Source organism: Melitaea cinxia, chromosome 14 (assembly GCF_905220565.1).
Source record: "Melitaea cinxia chromosome 14, ilMelCinx1.1, whole genome shotgun sequence".
NCBI lineage: Eukaryota > Metazoa > Arthropoda > Insecta > Lepidoptera > Nymphalidae > Melitaea > Melitaea cinxia.
In genome coordinates this window covers 9,770,377-9,792,106 of record NC_059407.1, presented here as the reverse complement: position 1 = coordinate 9,792,106, position 21,730 = coordinate 9,770,377, and the positions used below count along the sequence as shown (strand labels likewise).

Genomic DNA, 21,730 nt, shown 5'->3' with positions numbered 1-21,730 from the left:
AACATGTTCGGGTTGTATGAACTCGGAAATACAGACGCCGGCTGGGAATTCCATTCCTTGGCTGTGCGCATTAAAAAAGCTGATTATAAGCGCTATGTACGTATGAAGGGTATATCAATCAAGTAGGGATGAAAGCCTGCGGTAAATCTGAAAGTCCGATGGAATCTGATATGTGCCTACCAACATTTCGAACAAGGATTTATATACTAAATTATCTTCGATCTATGAAATTATTTCAGTGAGAAGATCTACGAAAAAAGTCGGTCAAAGTACTGTAGGTCTCGAAACTGTCAGTATAACTTTCTTGTCAAATGTTCTGCCCGACAACATTCAATATGACCTATTTTCGTTCAGGGCGTTTGAATATGTCCCGCCGTTGCAGTAATGCTTCCGGTGCTTAAAGTTCAACCATCCTGCGAAAATTTGTAATGGTAAACAACGTTGCTCGATATGTGCCGGGGAGCATAATTTCAGAGATTGCGATCAAAAAGAGAACCTGTGTTGTGTCAATTGCAGTGGCCCTCACCTGGCCATTTCCAAATCTTGCCCAATAAAAATGAAAAAAATACTTGAAAAAAAGGGTAAAATTGCTTATGCCTCTGTGGCTAATATAATTACATCATCTGATTTTCAGTCTTTACCTGAACAGTCGGGTAGCATTGTTAAGACCCTACCATCAATAAGCCAAAATACACATAAATTAAATAAAAATGTAAAAATTGTAAATAATGTAAATGAAACAGTGCCTGAACCCAAATTGAACCAAACTCAACTTAAGGCTCAAATTGCAAACAATAATAATATTCTGATGGCAATGGTCCAAACTTTAGTGGAATTGGGTAATAAAACAGGTAATGAACCTGTGACTACACTGCTCATTAAAGACTTAAAAAATCTGTCACATTAATGGACAGTTCAGTACAGAACATACACAGGTATGTATAGCTCAGTAAAATATTCAAAGTATGCATAGTAAAAATCCCTTATTGTCTAAATTTTTAGTTAAGCAAAATGTTGATATCTGTCTACTCAATGAAACTTGGCTGAAAGATACTCAGCATCTTAAAATTTCGGGATATAAGTCCCACTATCATAATGCCCAAAATGAGCACGGTGGAGTAGCAATTTTGATCAAACTGTATTTTAAATATAATATTATTCAAACCAGATTTTAGCAAGACGTTCAGACTGTGGCGTTATCATTATATGTAAGTGGTAACCACTTAACGATTTTATGTGTATACTGCCCTCCCTCGAATGGTAACTTTAGAATAAGTAAACTACGTGATATATTTAGAGATTTGCCTAAGCCAATATATGTGGCTGGTCATTTCAACGCTCACCGTGTTGCATTTGGGTGTATGACCACGAAAAGTCGGGGTCATCAGTTATACGATTTAATTGCTGATTTTGATCTATGTGTCCTTAATAATGGTAGCTTCACTAATATTAATTATCCTAACCGAAATCCATCAGCTATTGATGTCAGCTTTTGTAGTGTTCCAATCACTCCACTATGCGAATGGTGGGTGCATGATGATTGTATGGGGAGCTATCATTTTCCTACGCTTACTCGTGTTTTCATTTCATTACAGCCTATCACAGTCCACTGCTGGACATAGGCCTCCATAAGTTTACGCCAAAAATAGCGTGAACTCATGTGTTTTGCCCATAGTCACCACGCTGGGCAGGCGGGTTGGTGATCGCAGTGCTGGCTTTGTCGCACCGAAGACGCTGCTGCCCGTCTTCGGCCTGTGTATTTCAAAGCTAGCAGTTGGATGGTTATCCCGCCATCGGTCGGCTTTTTAAGTTCCAATGTGGTAGTGGAACTGTGTTATCCCTTAGTCGCCTCTTACGACACCCACGGGAAGAGAGGGGGTGGCTAAATTCTTTAGTATCGTAGCCACACAGTACACTCACAGTACTCGTGTTTTATTGTCCGTTAATAGATACCAAATTAATCCTCCCATTGAAAAATTCTTATAGAACAAGACAGACTGGACGAAATACAATGAGCTATCTATAACTGCTTTTTCTAATTTTGAAGTTAATAATGAGAATCCATTACAGTCTTATGACGAGTTTATCGTAAGGCTTGATACACTTAAGAGGGGATACTGTGCCAAAGTTTGTCAAAGCAAATAAGTATTGTTGCAAACATCCAGCACCTTGGTGGAGTGACACATGTAAACAGAATGTTAATAAGACTTATAAAGCTTTAAAACTGTACAGAATGGATCCAACCATTGATAATTACATTAATTACAAAAGACTTGTTGCTGTTAAGAAAAAGACTATTTCAGAACATAAACGCAATGGTTGGGCGAATATCTGTAATACTTTTAACAGAACTACAACTTTTAGTATTATTTGGAAATACATCAAGTTATTTAAATGAATAAAATGCAATAATAGAACATATAAAGACGAATTTGTTGTCCCTCTCTTAGTAAAATTATCTCAAAAGGGATGTAGGGTTATTGATAATCTAGAAAGTTATTTTCAAATTAATAATAGCCTTCAAAAGTCCAGTTTCCTCATAAAACCCTTTACTTGGAGTGAGTTTTGTACAATTTACAATCCAAACGAAACACAACCCCTGGTTTAGATGATTGTCCATACATTTTCATTAAAAACCTAAATCAGTCCGTTCAAAAGAATCTATTAGCTAATCTTAATGCTCTTTGGCACTTAAAATTTTTTCCTAAATCTTGGAAAACACAGTTTGTAATCCTTATACTTAAGCTTGACAAGCTACCTGAAGATCCTAACTCATATCGTCCATGTCAAGGTTGATTGCATCCCTTTTCGTTAGAAGTTGTTTCTTCCAGGTGAGCCTTCGGTCAAGATGCATGCCTAGATACTTGACAATGTCATGGTGTGGGAGCTGTGTGCCATTCAGGGTGACCGGTGGACAGTTCTTGCGAAGCGTGAAGGTAACCTGAATGGATTTGGTGGCGCTGGCATTCTCCATTTGGCCAACCATTCTTCTATCTCGTTAAGAGAGTTCTGGAGTATAGATGACGCCTAAGTCGGACTTTCACTCAACGCCAATAAAGCTGTATCGTCTGCGAAATGTTGCAACAGTAACGTCCGAGCCCTGTGGTAAATCCGACGTGTATATAGTATACAAAACTGATCCCAGGACGGAGTCTTGCGGTACGCCCGCAGTTATCTCGTAGAATTTCGATGTGGAATTGTTCTCTCTCACCTGAAATATTCTATCAGAAATGTATGATTTCAGTACTCCAAAGAAAGGGTGGGGCAATAATGATTTTATTTTGCACAGCAACCCCTTGTGCCAAACTCTATCAAAGGCTTGTTGTATATCTAAGAAAACAGCTGAACAATATTCTACTAATAGAGAGATATTTACTAAAGCTATTATCTGGTAATGATAATGTTCTAAAAAAAGTACCTTTTCCTGTACAATACTCGGCTTAGCAGATTTCGGGAGGTGAGCTTTTACGAGGTTATTTCCCAGTTCTGCCTCTCATTGTAATACAAATGAATGAAGATTTTAAAAATGTAATTAAACAATTAAAGTGGACATGCTACTCATACCCATATTCCTGTATTATATTTGAGACTAATTTGTTACTAATTTTTTTTTTTTTGATAATTGTGAACTATTAAGTTTTCTTTTTGACAATAACTACTATACTTTGTATACAGATGGTAGCAAAAGTGAGTTCTTTGTGCATAGCTGTTTATGATCTCCAATTCAAGTTTGGTCGGTTTTCTTCTGGACCCTAAATGTAGTGTTTTCACTGCAGATGTATATGCGGCCCCCGAGGCCCTGAAGAGAATTACACGTATAAATAGTTTTAATAATTTTTTAATTTTAACAGATAGTTTAAGTATGGTCCAAGGTTTAACCAATCTCAGATTTGACTTTAAAAAAACTATATTTTGTATAATATTAAAAAAAATGTTATTTAGTTATGCACAAAAGGGTATACAGGTCTCTTTCATGTGGATTCCATCACGTGGGGCATAACAGGAAATGAGATAGTAGATAAAATTGCACGTGATGGAACCAACATGTTGGATGTTAGCTCCATAGTAAAAGTATCTTTGACCGACTGTTATCAATCTATTTACAATCAGGTCAATAGCTTATGGGTCGAATTTTGGAAACCAAATCAAGAACAGAAGGGTAAATGGTATGGAAATGTTCAAGTAAACCTACCTGTAGTACCATGGTATTACAAACTGAAAATGGCCAGTCGGGACTTTATTACGACTATAAACAGGCTGCGTTTTGGTCACTCCACCGTCCCAGCCCATCTGGCTCGGTTGGGCATAGTGGAGAGTAGCTACTGCACCTTACATGCACCTGTACATGAGAGCGCTTTTCGTTAGATAGATTGATTCTTGTCAGTGAAATTAGTGACATAGTGCAAAATCAAGTGACAGTGCAAGATCCCTCCCGCCGCCTGAGTAATATGTTAAAAAATAGGCTGTATATAAATTCATCAGAAATACAGTGAGGAAATTATAATAAATCGAATAAAAATACTCAAGACTTGGCCTAAAGGTTCCAGACAACCCAAAGGCCAACAACAGTTGGCCTCTGGGTTGTCTAGAAAAAATGGCTAAATAGCCATAAGTCCGCCCATTGTACTTCACAGTCTGTAAATGTTTTTTTTTTAAATGTGTTTATTGTCTAAAACAAAGTTGTGGTGTACAATAAAGTATAAATAAAGAAATAAAGGTCTAGAGGCCATAAACTCCAAAAAAAAACCTTGCCATATATCTTGAATGCATTATTACATTGTTATTTGTTAGTAGTGATGAATAACTCGTCATTTCAATTTGAGGATGAGGAAGCCCTTCATTTTAGCTTTTGAGGCCTCACGAGGTACCCCTCATTTGAGGCAGTTGAGGCGAGGTATCGTACGAGGACAGCCGAACTCATCGCATTTTCCGAGGAAGCGGCAAGCGTGAGTCACGCATGCCTCACGAGTAGCTAACTTATAAACGATACACTACTTTTACTTTTTATAATTATCACTTTGCTTCTTAGAACGACGCGTTTTGATAGGCGCTGTTAAACGTTACATATTATTTAACACTAAACCAAATATTTATTCATAAATAATGTTTTGTTTTAAATGATTTTTCAAATTGGAGTACATGGGTTACCGCGCTTAGCTCGGTATTTTTAGTAAATCATGTTTTTTGGAAATCATATTTAAATACGAATTACATATTGATAAAAAATGAATAATATTTTATTATGATATTATCCTACCAAAGATCAGTATCACAAACATCATAATTTCATTAGGTACATAATATCAAAATCATAATGTGTGTAACTGTGTTTTCAAAATTTCGACTCCTCACCTTACTCATTCTCTAACTCGCTGTTCAATTATGAAATAAGTACTTCCACCTCCTCGAATCGTCCTCATTGAGGTGAGAATTAATCGTCCTCGTCGAGTCCTCGTGAGTCGCGTCAATAATGTCAATGTGAGGACGCGTAAACGAGTGAGGTGGTTCAATATTGAAATTCGAGTAACTCTTTCAATTTGCGATCACGAGTACCACAAATGAGGCACCTCATGAGTGAGAAACCCATCTCTATTTGTTAGGTATATTAAGGAATCTCTTGCTTGTAATCTTCGATGACTTTTAATTATTTATGTTTTTAAAAATAAAATTACTTCATTTTTTTCAATTAAAATTAATGAATTGATAAAAAATAGAATTTATTTCTCTTTATTCAATTTTATTATGATCAACTACGTTTTTTGATTGGCTGTGTGAAATACATATTATGAACTGTCCATTATTCCACGACTCCACGTATATATGGCGACCCTTTTAGCTAGGGTATTAGACCGACGCTTGGTAAATAGAAAATTAAAAATCAAACTTATTTTGTAAATTTAATCGTATGCTGCATTGTATTTCTTTGATGAATTTAAAGTGATTTTTAAAGAAGTTCGCGCAGGATGTCTTTATATACGGTCAAAGCTTAAAAATATCAGGTGTAATTGCGTTTATTTGATTTATTTATCAACATATTAGGTTATAACTAAAATGGAAACTGTTGAAGAGCGTCCTTTTATTAGCTCGACTATCGAAGTTGTGAAATCAAATACAGTGGAAGAAAACAGTGTGCATGTTGAAGAAACAAATGTGTGTCACAAGTCGAATGGTGTCGACTGTGAGCAAAAAAACGATGATCAAAATGTCGCAGAAACTAACGACATTGAAGAGACTAATATGGGTAAAAACAAAAGCGGCGAGCCTGAAAGTGCTGAGCAATGTCCTGAAAAAAATGATGTACAGTGCGAAAGCATTCAAAAGGCTGAAATTATTATAAACAGTGCTAGTACAGAAGTTATAGAAACTGTAACTGATAACGAAAATGATGTACAGCAAGAGCAGTCTCCTGTGACTGAAGTAGTAGAAGTAACTACTGAGAGTGTCATAGAAGTTGTGGAAAAAGAACCATGCAATGATAATCATGTCAACAATTTGGAAACATTCGTGGGTGAGCAAGTTCAGTTCGAAACTGAAATATTAGTTGAAAAGAATGATAACGATGTTAATGAGAACCTATTGATTGACAACCAAGAAAATGATTCTACAGGAAATATTTTGAGTGAGTTAGGACCTAATATAGAGTTAAGTGAAGTGCTTCGTTCATCTGATATATCTGAAAATAATAATAGTACGGTCAGGCAAGAAGTTTTCAATAAAGAGGAATTGTTGGATATCTTGGAAGGTAATGATGTAGAACAGGCAGTTGATAGAGTAGTAGAGGTATCTCAGGTAAATCAAAACAAAATGTTAGAGGCTCAAATAGCCTTACAACAATTAGCTAGACTCAAACCTTTTAAAAAAAAGAAGACTAGTACAAGTAAAAAAAAAAAAAGTGATAGGAAAACCAATAGCACAGATATATCAAAAATTGAGTCACAAATTAATACTGACAATGAACAAATTAAACCTGAAGTTGAATCAGAAAGTAGTCTTGATAAGGCACCAAATACAGATAATATTGTTAATGTACTGGTCATGGATTGGCAAGATGATGACCCCACTGAGAGCGTTTCAGATAACGTTATTGTGGAAACTGAAGTTTTGTTGAAAGATACTGAAGATATTAAGGAAGCTCAGGAACAAATTATAAGCACAGAAGAATCAGCGGAATGTGCTTCTGTGGACTCTAGAATGAGTGAAAACCAAACCCAAAATTTAAGTAAAAATGTTGATGACAATGCTCCTCGAAGATTGAGTAGAGTCATAAAGAAAAAAGTCATCTTTGATCCAGATAATCCAGACACTTTCACCAAAGGCAAATCTATGACAAAAGTCAAAGATATTCAAGTCAGTAAAGACCAAACATCGTCTAAAAAAGTAAAATTAGATCAAACAACCCACAGATCCAAATCAAAATCTCCTTTATCTAAGTTACAATGGAAGAAACCTTCGCCGAAAAACAGTAAACAATGTAAAAGGTTGTCTGAAGTAGATAAATTATTAATGGATGAGGGAGCAGTAAATATGATATATCAACTTACTCCAGAAGCTCCTAAAGGCAGAAAAAATATGAAAACAAAAGCAGAGTTTATAAAGAAGATTCAAAGCTCTACTCCGGATAGTAAAGAAATGAAATTTAGAGAAAGAAAGAAAGAATCCTTAAAATATGACGATAACGAAGCTAAAAGAGTTTTAAGTGGGAAGCCAAGAACATCTTTGAGCAGTTCAGTAAAATCTCCATCTGTCAGCGAAGATTTTGAAACTCACAGTGCTGATGATTCGATTATCTACAGGCGTCACTCCTCCAGTTCATACTCTAGCAGTTGTATGAGCCCACGACGATTGAGTGATGTGGAAACTGGATCTGGACAAAATGTCCAAAGACAGTCTAATCAACCGACTTCCATAGATAATAAGAGTGATACAAAATCTGTTCCCAATCTTGAAACTGATCAACAAACCAGACAAGTCTTTAAGACCGAAGGAATTATTGGTACTGAAATAATAAATAAAGATGACTATCTATCTATTAAGGAAAAATTAAATTCAAAGCTGTCACTCGCTCTAAATAAAAGAAAGCGAGAGTCATCTAAATTAGAAAAACCAGCTAAATTAAAAAAAGTTTTAAAAACAGAAGGAAATGTCTCTACGACAGAGGTTGACCGCTTTAAATTTACAACCGTTACATTGGATCAAAGATTAGCTATAATAAGTATCACAAAAAGCCAGCTTAAAATTTGTGTAGAGGTTTGTATAATTTATAATATATTATAATATATTCTTTATATATTTTTTTATTTTAGTCAAGTATAAATTTTTAAATTAATTATATAATTTCAGGTCTTAAAAGAGTTAGTGGATGCGCTCAATTATGTGGACAGTAGACAAGACATATCGGTCACTCTCTTGGTGTCTCAATGTGGAACACTCACTTCCAACTTCGATTTGAGTGTCCTGTTAGATGAGAACAAAGATATAAGAGCAAATAATGCTTTCGAGCTTGCAGAATCTGTGCGGTAAATTTGTGCATATTTATTAATGTTATTTTCAAATTTATCCCTAATAGGGAAAGGACATATTAGTTAACTATTGACCAAGACATTTTTCACACTAATTTGCCCATACAAGGGATTCATTTTAGCAAATATTTCTGCTGGCTATTGTTTTTTTACAAAGAAGTTTTAACTAGCACTGTGATCCAAGTATTTTTTGTTCTTTATTTGTTTGCCATCCTTTAACTTTTATTTTTATAAAGTCTGCTATGATGCCCTAATAATATAAATGTGTGTAAGTGTAACATCTATTGTATGAACCGAATAATCAATTCCTTGTCATCCCAAAGAAGATAATTATTTATTTATGTTGTAAGAAGTATTTATTTCTCAAAAGAATTTACAATTATATATTCAAATATGTTAAGAATTTACTATTCATTACAAATACATTTTGTACCCAACCCGCCAGCACAGCGTGGTGACTATGGGCAAAACACATGAGTGCACGCCAAAAATGGCGTGAACTTGTGGAGGCCTATGTCGAGTAGTGGACTGTGATAAGCTGAAATGATGATCATGATGATGATATTTTGTATGACCCTCGTGAGTACGACTCACAAATGGAAAGTAATTTATGCCAAATGAAAATAAAATTCATTTAGTTAATTGGAACGAAGTTCCTTATGGCAGGCTTGACATTTGGCTGGGCGCCCGAACTGAGAAAAATGTGAGACTAAAACCGTAAGAAAAATATATATCGGAAGTGACTTAATATCAGTCACAGGACTGTATAATATGACGTTTGTAAAACTAAAATATTACTAGTAAACTTTTTTTTAATTATTTATGTAATTTTATACTGTCGACAAAAATAAATAAAGACATGTTTTTTATTTTACTTAATAGGTTGATTATTATTATTATTATTATTTTGTTTGATTTATTTTATTTTACGGTATTTATTATTTTCTAAAATACTAAATATCCTAAATACTTTTACATACTTAATAAAAACCAATAAACAAAATTAAAAAAAAATCAAGAACTAGAAAATATATATAAAATTCAACACTTTTTTTTTTCAAATTGTGTTGCTTCTACATTATCCGAAGGAACTTCGTTCCTACCTGGTGTCCCATGACACCACATAATTATTTTACATAATCCATTGGCACAACCAAGAGACACTAAACCAATAAATCAATCAATTTTACATAACATGCACTTGAAATTCACTTCGACACACTAATAAAAATTATTGTGAGGTAGTGACTGATGATAATTCTACAATTATATATTTTGCCTACTGTTCCGAGTCATTCAAAAGTTGTCTAGTGCAATAAAATGACTTAGGGTGGTGCTAGCCAGTGGATGCGAGTTTAATGAGAACGTGTGTCGCAGGTGCGTGCTGGGCGCTGTGGCGCGGCACAGCAAAGTGCTGTGCATGGGCGCGCGCGGGGCGTGCGCGGGGCTGGCGCTGGCGCTGCTGGCGCTGAGCGACGTGGCGCTGGCGGACGAGCGCGCCTCCTTCGCGCTGGGGCCCGCGCTGGCCGGCGCCGCCGCGCTCTCGCAGCGCTGCCCGCCTCTGCCGCAGGCCCTGGTATGCCTTTACTGTATACACTGATTGTCTTTACTGACAATTTTTGCCATAATTTTTTTTATGTGAGGTTGAATGTATTTTGAATATTTAAAGTGTAGTGAGTAAAATTTATTTTGGTTATAATAAAAAAAAAAACGATTATTTTTTTCGAAAATATTTCTTTGCATTTAATATGTTGATATACATATAATAAGTTAATAAATTACTACTGTACATAGTGTTTGGTTTAAAAGTGTATAAAATGGATTGAATTGTTTAATTAACTTCCTCATGTTTCATTGTTATTAAAACGAGTTAAATTATTTATTATTTCAGGTCAACGACTTGTTGATATTTGGACGTCGACTCTCCGCCTCGGAAGTACTACAGGGTGGTCTCGTCGGCCGCGTCCTCTGGCCGGATAAGTTCGACGAGCAAGTGTACAATATAGCCAAAGACATCGCCTCCCAACCGACACGGGTACGTCTATTAATATTCATCGTAAGAGTAGTCGTCGGCGAGGGGCCGACAGTAGGCTCGCCTACCTCTGCCCCGATACAGTAGTTCGGATATTTGTAGATGAGCGATGCCACCGTCGTGCACGCATATGTGATTTTTCGGACACGTACAAGATTGATACAGGGAGAGCAGATCGTCGTCGACGTTCCCGCAAAAGTCCCCCGATTTACATGGAGGCATTGAGGCGCAGCGATAGAGATCGGTACCGTTCTCCTCCTTGTAAAACTTCCAGTAGTTGGGTTCGCGGCAGCGGCAGTTCAGCACGATGTCGGGCGGCTCGAGGCGCACTCCGCGGTGGTGCAGGCGCTCCAGCTCGCCGCCGCCCGGCCGCGAGCGCGCGCCCCGCAGCCGCAGCGCCGGCGCGTCGGCCGCGCACTCGTCCGCCGCGGCCGCGCCGCAGAACTGGCGACCGAGCACCGTGTGAGGAGAGAGAGAGAGTAAACATTCCGCTCGGAACTGGAGCAGCCCGACTGGAGAAGTACCTCGACCTTACAGAAGATCACAGCTAAATAGTATCGCTTTGTCTCGGAGTGTTGCGTTCCTGTGGTGAGTAAGGTGGAGTAAGGTCTCGGGGTGACCGATAGTCCAGGTGTCGCTACTAGGCCGCCAGTACCTGCAGGTGCGCGCGGTCGTTGACCCGGAGGCGGCGCGCGGGCGGCGCGGCGCGGTCGCAGCGGCGGCGGCGCGCGCAGCGGCACAGGCGCAGCAGCGCGGCGGCGCGCCAGTAGCGCCGCAGCAGCAGGCCGCACGCCTGGCGCGCCGCACACTCGCCCAGGCCGCGCTCGCTCGCCTCCTGCGCAGCGCGCGCCACCGTGCGCTTCGTTACGGGCTACGAATGCGTCGAGTGCCCACTCGTTTATTTACTGACCGTCACTAAACTATTCTTTAGAGTGGATTGGCACAGTGATGACACAAATATATATGAGTCGGCAGAAAGTAAATGGATAAATTGCGTTAACGTTGTTCCTGCTATTGTATATTTATATTAAAGTTGCGGAATATTGCTATCGTAGTTTGTCAAAGATATCATACGTTTTTAGCTATATTTACTTAGATAACGTAATCGATAGTACTTACTACTCCATAGTAATATAGTATAGGTTCTTCACTCTCAAATTCAGTTTTTACGCGACTAAATAAAACAAGTAAAAATAAACTGTAAACGATATCCATGAGTGACTTACAACAAATAAAATATATTTAATAATCATTAAGAGGCGGACGTCGCGGGTCGTGCCCTATATTTATTGATAAGATAGTGGTATTACTTTAAAAGTGTACCATTTATTTACGTTTGATTTTAGTCGTTTGACATTATACGTTATTCACTTTTTGACGAACTTCAAAAAAAGGTTCTCAATTCGACTTAATTTTTTTAAATATGTCTGTAATTATTCTTTTTCACTAGCTGTACCGATTTTGATGATATTTTTTTTAAAGCTAGTACTTGTCGTCTGGTTCTATTTTAACTTGAACGGGATCTGACGAGTATTTTTGATTCATCTCTGACATTGCGTATTTACTTGACTATTTTTTCGTATACCTACGTTGTATTACTTATAGATGTAATTGAAGTAGTTTTTTTTTTGTTTCTCGAAACTCCATTTTAGTTCATGTAAAATTTGCTATTTTAAACAGTTTTATTAAGTAGCTAATCAAGGATGTTTCAATTTAATTACAGACTGTACTGCTGAAGAAAAAGCTTCTCACATTGAAAAAGAACAGTGAAACCGAGCTAACTTTCCTAACGTGTCTTGAAGCAGAGCGTGATCTTCTCGTAGAATATTGGACTTCAGTGGAGGGCCAAGAACTGCTTCGAGCCACAGTCGACGAAGCATGATTCGTTAAATAACTAATAGACTATATTAGCCATTATATATCAATATACTTTTATTTTTTTTTATTTTAACTTTTTCACCAATATAATTCATATTGAAGAAAATGGTGTGTTTAATGTATAATCATATACATATGTATATGATTATAACACAACATTGTAAATAATAAAATTATACAGCATATTAACATATTAAATGTTAGTTATTGACTAAATAACTTGATAAAATTGATGCTACTCGTGTATCAATGTAGTAAGGTGACAAAGGTTTAATATTATTTAGTTTTATTTTAATTTGTCGTATAGCATACGACGGACTGTTAGCTAAGTTGGTGTAACGTTGTTTCGAGGTGAAATTTTTTTGAATGAAATAAAATAATTATAAATCGTTCTATTATTGTTAGAAGGTGTTTAGGATCGTGTCGTCTATATTATATGTATTTTAATCTCACCTTAATACGATGCGTGATAACAATATATTTTGAAACAATGATGGGCTAAAATATTTGTACTACACCTTAATAGTAATGATTTGTGTATGCAACCAATGTACATTTATGTATGGTATTTTTAATACGCAATTAAATAAAGAAATTTCTATTTACAAGTTTGCGATTTATTAAAAATAGTTTTATATAAGAACAGGTAACTTAATTTTCATTAAGTCATTGGTTATATGTTATAGCGTTAAATTGTTTATGTCTGTTTTAGATGTTTGAGTTTATGTATATTAGGTAGTTTATATGCTTTATATTTTAAGCCAAAGTTCAACACAGAATTTAAAATTAACGAAATGTGCACTCATAGTTCACACTATTATATATTTATATTCCGGTAGGTACAATTCATTCCTTTTGCGTACAAAATTTTTCTCTTCAATTAACGTTTTGAACTTTACTTTTCGAATTGAATTAGAATTTGTTTAGTGTTTAATTAAAATAAGTTATTACATTAAGTGTATAGCAATAAGTTATTGTCTGTTTCTTGAAAAAAAAATTAAAGTGCCTTTCATAGTACAGTTGTCATTGTTATTTATTTCTAGTACTATTTCGCGGAATCTTTACGCTAGTTCATAAAGCTCTAATCTATAATCTATAATCTATATAATATATATAAAAGCGAAAGTCACTCACTCATCACGAAATCTCCGAAACTATAACACTTACAAACTTGAAATTTGGCAGGTAGGCTTCTTATAAGACGTAGACATCCACTAAGAACGGATTTTACGAAACTCGACCCCTAAGGGGGTAAAACGGGGGTTGCAAGTTTGTATGAAAGTCCTATGTTTTTGAAGTAAGAGACTTGAAATTTAAAATGTATGCTCTATAGATGATGAGAAGGTATTCAAATAATGTATCTTTAGAAATCAACTCCCTTTTGGAGTTAAAACGGGGGATGGTAGGTTGATTCACTCATCACGAAATCTCCAAAACTATAACAGCTACAATTTTGGCATTTGGCGGGTAGGTTCCTTATAGGGCGTAAACATTCGCTAAGAACGAATTTTACGAAACTCGACTCCTAAGGGAATAAAACGGGGGTTGGAAGTTTGTATGAAAGTCCTTTGTTTTTGAATTAAGAGACTTGAAATTTAAAATGTATGCTCTATAGATGGTGAGGAGGTGTCCAAATAATGTATCTTTAGAAATCAACTCCCTTTTGGGGTTAAAACGGGGGATGGTAAGTTGACTCACTCATCATGAAATCTCCGAAACTATAACAGTTACAAACTTGAAATTAGGTAGGTAGGTTCCTTATAGAGCGTAGACATCCGCTAAGAACGGATTTTACGAAACTTGACCCCTAAGGGGATAAAACGGGGGTTGGAAGTTTATATGAAAGTCCTATGTTTTTTAAGTAAGAGACTTGAAATTTAAAATGTATACTCTATAGATGGTGAGGAGGTGTCCAAATAATGCATCGTAATCTATATATATAAAAGAGAATGGTCACTGACTCACTCATCACGAGAACCCAAAAACTGCTAGAGGGTCCATCCATCTAGGATGGATAAAGATGAAATTTGACAGAGAGGTAGATTATAGTTAGTAGACGTCCGCTAAGAATGGATTTTGCGATATTCCACCGCTAAGGGGGTTTAATTGGGGTTGATAGTTTGTATGAAACATATACAGCAGCTATAAGTTCGTCGATAGGTTATTATTTTATACTACAGCCTGAAAATAAAACTAAGAATGTGGTGTATAGAGAGGTTTTATAAAAACTACTATTAAATTATACTAAATTGTGCCTTTTAAAAAGTTACTCAGTGTAATAAGCATTTCAAGTGACTAAAATAAAAAAAATGCGTTAAACATATATCTTCATAACCACGCGGATGTAGTCGCGGGCAACAGTTAGTGTATTATAAAACAATGTCCCCCAAAAAGTGTATGTGATCGATTTCCTCAAAATCTACTGAACGGATTCTCATGCGGTTCAAGAGGAAGGTTACGGAACGGCTTAGACGATTTTGATGAGAGTTTCACTGGAAGTTTGCCGGGAAAACTTTGTGACACACTGATTTCAACGCGGGCGAAGCCGCGGGCACAGCTAGTCTATAATATATATAAACGCGAAAGGTCACTCATCACGAAATCTCCGAAACTATAACTCCTAAAAACTTGAAATTTGGCAGGTAGACTCCTTATAAGACGTAGGTATCCGCTAAGAACGGATTTTATGAGAAACGACCCCTAAGGGGGTAAAACGGGGGTTGGAAGTTTGTATGAAAGTCCTATTTTTTTGAAGTAAGAGACTTGAAATTTCAAATGTAAGCTCTATAGATGGTGAAAAGGTCTCCAAATAATGTATCTTTAGAAATCAATCCCTATTTGGGGTTAAAACGGAGGATAGTAGGTTGGCTCACTGATCACGAAATCTCCGAAACTATAACAGTTACAAACTTGAAATTTGGCAGAAAGGCTCCTTATAAGGCGTAGACATCCGATAAGAACGGATTTTGCGATATTCCACCGCTGAGAGGGTTTAATTGGGGTCGAGAGTTTTACTGGAAGTTTACCGGGAAAACGTTGTGACACACTGATTTCAACGCGGGCGAAGCCGCGGGCACTGCTAGTATAATATAATAGTAAAAATAGTAACATAAAAAGTAAAAAAAAAAATGTCTTAAATAGAGCAATGCCTGTCTTTAGTCCATCTTCCTATTTTTAGATTCGAAAAAATTGCTAGTTTTAATTATCATAATATTATATACATAATTATTATATATAAGTTTAACACCGGTGGAAGCAATAAATAAGTATTGGTCTTCACGGAATAATTTTTTAGTGGATCTGTAGCTATAATTTTTTCGTATCAATCAATTTTTGATACCTTTAATCTTCTGTTTTTATTTTTAAATATATCTACTACTTTATTCGCATCAATTTCTATCTCATAGTGAATGTTCATGAGAGCCAAGCCGTTTAGTCTGTTTTAACTCGTGTTCCGCAAGTAGTTTTTTAGTCTTCTTAGGCTTGAAAAAGTCCTTTCTGGGGTAGCAGTGGAAACAGGTATGATAGCCAATATTTGCAACAATGTGTAAATATTTGGATATAGTTTTTGGTCGCAGTTATCTAAACATTCCGAAAGGCTCACCTGTCATCACAGAACATAAAACTGTCTTTCCAAGGCTAGTTGGGCGGGTGAGGTTGTATGGCACGATACCAGATGCCTTTGTCTTTCGACGTTTTATTTATTTATTTATCTATAATATATATAAACGCGAAAGGTCACTCATCGCGAAATCTCCAAAACTGTAACACCTAAACACTTGAAATTTGGCAGGTAGGCTCCTTATAAGACGTAGGCCTCCGCTAAGAACGGATTTTATGAAAAACGACCCCTAAGAGGGTAAAACGGGGGTTGAAAGATTGTATGAAAGTCCTATGTTTTTGAAGTTAAGAGACTTGACATTTCAAATGTAAGCTCTATAGATAGTGAAAAGGTGTCCAAATAATGTATCTTTAGAAATCAACCCCTTTTTGGGGTAAAAACGGGGGATAGTAGGTTGGCTCACTGATCACGAAATCTCCGAAACTATAACAGTTACAAACTTGAAATTTGGCAGAAAGGCTCCTTACAGGGCGTAGACATCCGCTAAGAACGAATTTTATGAAATTCGACCCTTAAGGGGGTAAAACGGGGTTTGGAAGTTTGTGTAAAAGTCCCATGTTTTTGAAGTAAGAGGCTTGAAATTTAAAATATATGCTCTATAGATGTTGAGAAGGTGTCCAAATAATGTAACTTTAGAAAGCAACTCACTTTTGGGGTTAAAACAGAGGATAGTAGATTGATTCACTCATCACGAAATCTCCGGAACTATAACAGCTACAAACTTGAAATTTGGCAGATAGGCTCCTTATAGGACGTAGACATCCGTTAAGAACGGATTTTACGAAACTCGACCCCTAAAGGGGTAAAACGGGTGTTGGTAGTTTGTATGAAAGTCCTATGTTTTTGAAGTAAGATACTAGAAATTTAAAACATATGCTCTATCGATGGTGAGAAGGTGTCTAAATAATGTATCTTTAGAAATCAACTCCCTTTTGGGGTTGAATCGGGGGATGACCGGTTGACTCGCTTATCACGAAATCTCAGAAATTATAACAGTTACAAACTTAAAATTTGGCAAGTAGGTTCCTTATAGGGCGTAGACATCTGCTAAGAAAGGATTTTACGAAATTCGATCCATAAGGGGGTAAGACGGGGGTTGGAAATTTGTATGAAAGTCCCATGTTTTTGAAGTAAGAGGCTTGAAATTTAAAATGTATGCTCTATAGATGGTGAGGAAGTGACCCAATAATACATCGTAATCTATATATAAAAGAGTAAGGTCACTGACTCACTCATCACGAGAACTCAAAAACCGCTGGGACCATCCAGTGGTTTTTAATCCATCCAGGATGGACAAAGATGAAATTTGGTAGGTAGGTAGATTATAGTAAGTAGGCGTCCGCTAAGAACGGATTTTGCGATATTCCACCGCTAAGAGGGTTTAATTGGGGATGATAGTTTGTACGAAACATAAACAGCAGCTATAAGTTCGCCTGATAGGTTATACTGCAGCCTGAAAATAAAGCTAAAGATGTGGTGTATAAAGAGGTTTTATAAAAATAACTATTAAATTATACTAAATTGTGCCTTTTAAAAAGTTACTCAGTGTGATAAGCATTTCAAGTGACTGAAATAAAAAAATAGTTTGCGTTAAACATCTTAATAGTAATGCATATCTTCAGTTAGTGTATTATAAAACGAAGTCCCCAAAAGCGTATGTGGTCGATTCCCTCAAAATCTACTGAACGGATTTTCATGCGGTTTCACCAATGGAGAGAGTGCTTCAAGAGGAAGGTTTACGGAATGACTAAGCCGATTTTGATGAATGTTTCACTGGAAGTTTGCCGGTAAAACTTTTTGAAACACTGATTTCAACGCGGGCGAAGCCGCGGCCACAGCTAGTTTACTTATTTACTTATAAGGGATAAAATCGTCGGTAAATTGTATGCAAAAGTGTTGATTGAAAGGGTTGTGAATGAAACAGACGAAAAAGTATGGGATGCACAAGCGGCATTTAGAAAGGGAATGGGATGTACGGATCAGGTCTTTTCTTTGCGGTGCATAGCCGAAAACTGTTTGGCTAAAAACAAAAAAGTCTATTGCGTGTTCGTGGATTTAGAAAAGGCCTATGATAGGGTGATGAATAATGAATTGTGGTCAGCATTGTCCGTGAATGGTGTTAGCAGTATCCTCATACGAGCATTGCAATCTCTTTATAGGGACTCTAGCATAGTTGTATACTAGGTACTTTTGGTTTCGGAGCGTTTTGAAACAATTTATATTAATTTACTACGAACTAAATTTAAATAAAAAAAAAAAATGAAAGATGTAACCGATTCGGAGGTTTTAATATCTCTGACTTAACTACTACAGTCTTGGGCCCAGCGGATGTCGGGGGTGGGGGGGGGGGGGGGGCGACCAGACGCTGAGTTTGCGTCTTTTGCTTATTCTATGAATTATTTTATGTATCTTATTCTAAGTATCTTAGTCTATGTATAATATATAAGGCGGATGGACGAGTCGTAATTATAACTAGGTACGTATTATATTTTATATGGTTTATGGTTATTTTATATTTTTTATGGTTTTAACAGACACTGTAATTTTGTCGAAAATTATCTAAATGATCTATTATTTTATATAAATAAAAATTTTAAAATTTGACACACGTCTGTTCGCTCAAGCGTTGTTAATGTCAATCAAATGTTTATCAAAATATTCTCTCCATAAATCAATACCTACATATATTTTACATTAATTACCAATGAGCTAGAGAAATATGAAGGCCGCTGCAGACAACTTCTAACCTCAGCTCGTACATGTGCTACAAGTGTCTAGTGTTCCAGTCATATATCAAATTACGGTTTTAGTAACACATAATTATATGGTAAAGGTCTAGTGCAGTGAATTGTATTTAGTATTATATGGTTAAAACGCTTCACACTCAACAGCCCCCAGTAGGATTTTCTGCTGTGAGGGTAGTACAGAAACATACACAATACACAAGCACAAATGCCTAAACCACGACAAACGTCTATATGACCAATATAAATGTCTGTCGTGAGCGGAGATCGAACCCGCGACCGCCAGCGCAACAGCCAGTGCTGTGACCGCTGCGCCAACGTGTCGTCAAAGGGGTTGAAATAATGAATGTTGAATAAAATAACTAAAAATAAAAAATGAGTAATTAACATTACACATTACTGAGAAGTAACCTCAAAATATCACAACTGTAATTATTGTAATACATGTGTACGATGTAGTCGTGATAGTCATGTACAAATATTATGGTTAGTAATGTTAATAAATGGAATAAACAGTTTTATCCCATTTTCATTGTTTTCAAGCTTACTGTTATGTTTATAAAAAATCTTTTGAAGTTACGTATTATTAATGAATAGACAGTTTGCTGTTATACGACATTTCTTTCGACATCACAATAATAAAGGAGTGAGATTAAATAAATGAAACAAACTAGTAATTCTTTATTAAATATTATTTATTAAATATTCTTAATTAACGATCATACTCTTTCGCTTAAATTAGAAATAATAGGTTTAGGTCTCGATTTGAACAGCAATTTCTTTTTAACTATCGCTTTTACTCTATAGAAGACTTTATCGTTTTCGATGGTTTTCTCCATGACGGCCATCGGTTGCTCGAGCTTGACCTCCTTCCCGTTGAGCACGTGGTGCCCGAGCACCAGCACTGGCTGCCGACTTCGAGCGAGATAGTGCAGGTCGCCCAGCGCCGTAGGGCCGCAGAGTTCCTCTCGTTTCATTTGAACGAGGCCTTGCAATTCAACTAACGCCCACTCCGGCACGCCCTCCGATTCGCTGGAATTGTTCGAATGGTAATTATATACAACGTAATGTTTCATTTTAGTCGTTCGTAAATAGGACCGAAATGTTTAAAATAAAACACAAAAGTTGTCGTAATTTTATATTGATTTTGTAATTAACAAACTTTCAGTGAAATTCCTTCGTTTTTAGACGATTTCATATATCAAAAATTTCAAACAGTTCGAAACGCCAAAACACATTAAGGAGTGATATTTGATAAACGATCGAAATTCGAGTGCGGCCGCTAGCTCCACGCGTTTTACATTTTCGCTAAGCGAGCACGCCACCGCGGAGACCGCGGCGGAGTGTTCAGTAGCGGAACTTCTTGAAGAGCGGGTGCTTGTTGTGCTGCGCGGCGCGGCGCTGCTCCAGGTAGAGCGCGTCGTCGGCGCCGGCCAGCGACGCCAGCGAGCACGCCACCGCGGAGACCGCGGGGAGTGTTCAGTAGCGGAACTTCTTGAAGAGCGGGTGCTTGTTGTGCTGCGCGGCGCGGCGCTGCTCCAGGTAGAGCGCGTCGTCGGCGCCGGCCAGCGACGCCAGCGAGCACGCCACCGCGGAGACCGCGGGGAGTGTTCAGTAGCGGAACTTCTTGAAGAGCGGGTGCTTGTTGTGCTGCGCGGCGCGGCGCTGCTCCAGGTAGAGCGCGTCGTCGGCGCCGGCCAGCGACGCCAGCGAGCACGCCACCGCGGAGACCGCGGGGAGTGTTCAGTAGCGGAACTTCTTGAAGAGCGGGTGCTTGTTGTGCTGCGCGGCGCGGCGCTGCTCCAGGTAGAGCGCGTCGTCGGCGCCGGCCAGCGACGCCAGCGAGCACGCCACCGCGGAGACCGCGGGGAGTGTTCAGTAGCGGAACTTCTTGAAGAGCGGGTGCTTGTTGTGCTGCGCGGCGCGGCGCTGCTCCAGGTAGAGCGCGTCGTCGGCGCCGGCCAGCGACGCCAGCGAGCACGCCACCGCGGAGACCGCGGGGAGTGTTCAGTAGCGGAACTTCTTGAAGAGCGGGTGCTTGTTGTGCTGCGCGGCGCGGCGCTGCTCCAGGTAGAGCGCGTCGTCGGCGCCGGCCAGCGACGCCAGCGAGCACGCCACCGCGGAGACCGCGGGGAGTGTTCAGTAGCGGAACTTCTTGAAGAGCGGGTGCTTGTTGTGCTGCGCGGCGCGGCGCTGCTCCAGGTAGAGCGCGTCGTCGGCGCCGGCCAGCGACGCCAGCGAGCACGCCACCGCGGAGACCGCGGGGAGTGTTCAGTAGCGGAACTTCTTGAAGAGCGGGTGCTTGTTGTGCTGCGCGGCGCGGCGCTGCTCCAGGTAGAGCGCGTCGTCGGCGCCGGCCAGCGACGCCAGCGAGCACGCCACCGCGGAGACCGCGGGGAGTGTTCAGTAGCGGAACTTCTTGAAGAGCGGGTGCTTGTTGTGCTGCGCGGCGCGGCGCTGCTCCAGGTAGAGCGCGTCGTCGGCGCCGGCCAGCGACGCCAGCGAGCACGCCACCGCGGAGACCGCGGGGAGTGTTCAGTAGCGGAACTTCTTGAAGAGCGGGTGCTTGTTGTGCTGCGCGGCGCGGCGCTGCTCCAGGTAGAGCGCGTCGTCGGCGCCGGCCAGCGACGCCAGCGAGCACGCCACCGCGGAGACCGCGGGGAGTGTTCAGTAGCGGAACTTCTTGAAGAGCGGGTGCTTGTTGTGCTGCGCGGCGCGGCGCTGCTCCAGGTAGAGCGCGTCGTCGGCGCCGGCCAGCGACGCCAGCGAGCACGCCACCGCGGAGACCGCGGGGAGTGTTCAGTAGCGGAACTTCTTGAAGAGCGGGTGCTTGTTGTGCTGCGCGGCGCGGCGCTGCTCCAGGTAGAGCGCGTCGTCGGCGCCGGCCAGCGACGCCAGCGAGCACGCCACCGCGGAGACCGCGGGGAGTGTTCAG

General features: G+C 39.0%; 2 protein-coding genes across 2 annotated transcripts in view; one reads left to right on the top strand and one right to left on the bottom strand.

Moving 5' to 3' along the window:
- The first annotated feature begins 5,749 nt into the window (after positions 1-5,749).
- On the top strand, positions 5,750-13,446 carry LOC123659385. The gene is made up of 5 exons (XM_045594600.1): positions 5,750-8,247; positions 8,341-8,516; positions 9,897-10,095; positions 10,411-10,554; positions 12,275-13,446. Exons 1-5 carry the CDS (start codon positions 6,052-6,054, stop codon positions 12,431-12,433), a joined length of 2,874 nt encoding a protein of 957 aa, XP_045450556.1. The 5' UTR covers positions 5,750-6,051; the 3' UTR covers positions 12,434-13,446.
- A 6,023-nt stretch (positions 13,447-19,469) lies between these two features.
- The window catches only part of LOC123659729 (chromosome transmission fidelity protein 8 homolog), a 31,208-nt gene continuing 28,947 nt past the window's right edge, over positions 19,470-21,730 (bottom strand). Inside the window, exon 2 of the mRNA XM_045594911.1 lies at positions 19,470-19,827. Coding sequence (XP_045450867.1) covers positions 19,515-19,827 — 313 coding nt within the window. The 3' untranslated portion in view covers positions 19,470-19,514. The remainder of the gene's footprint in view (positions 19,828-21,730) is intronic.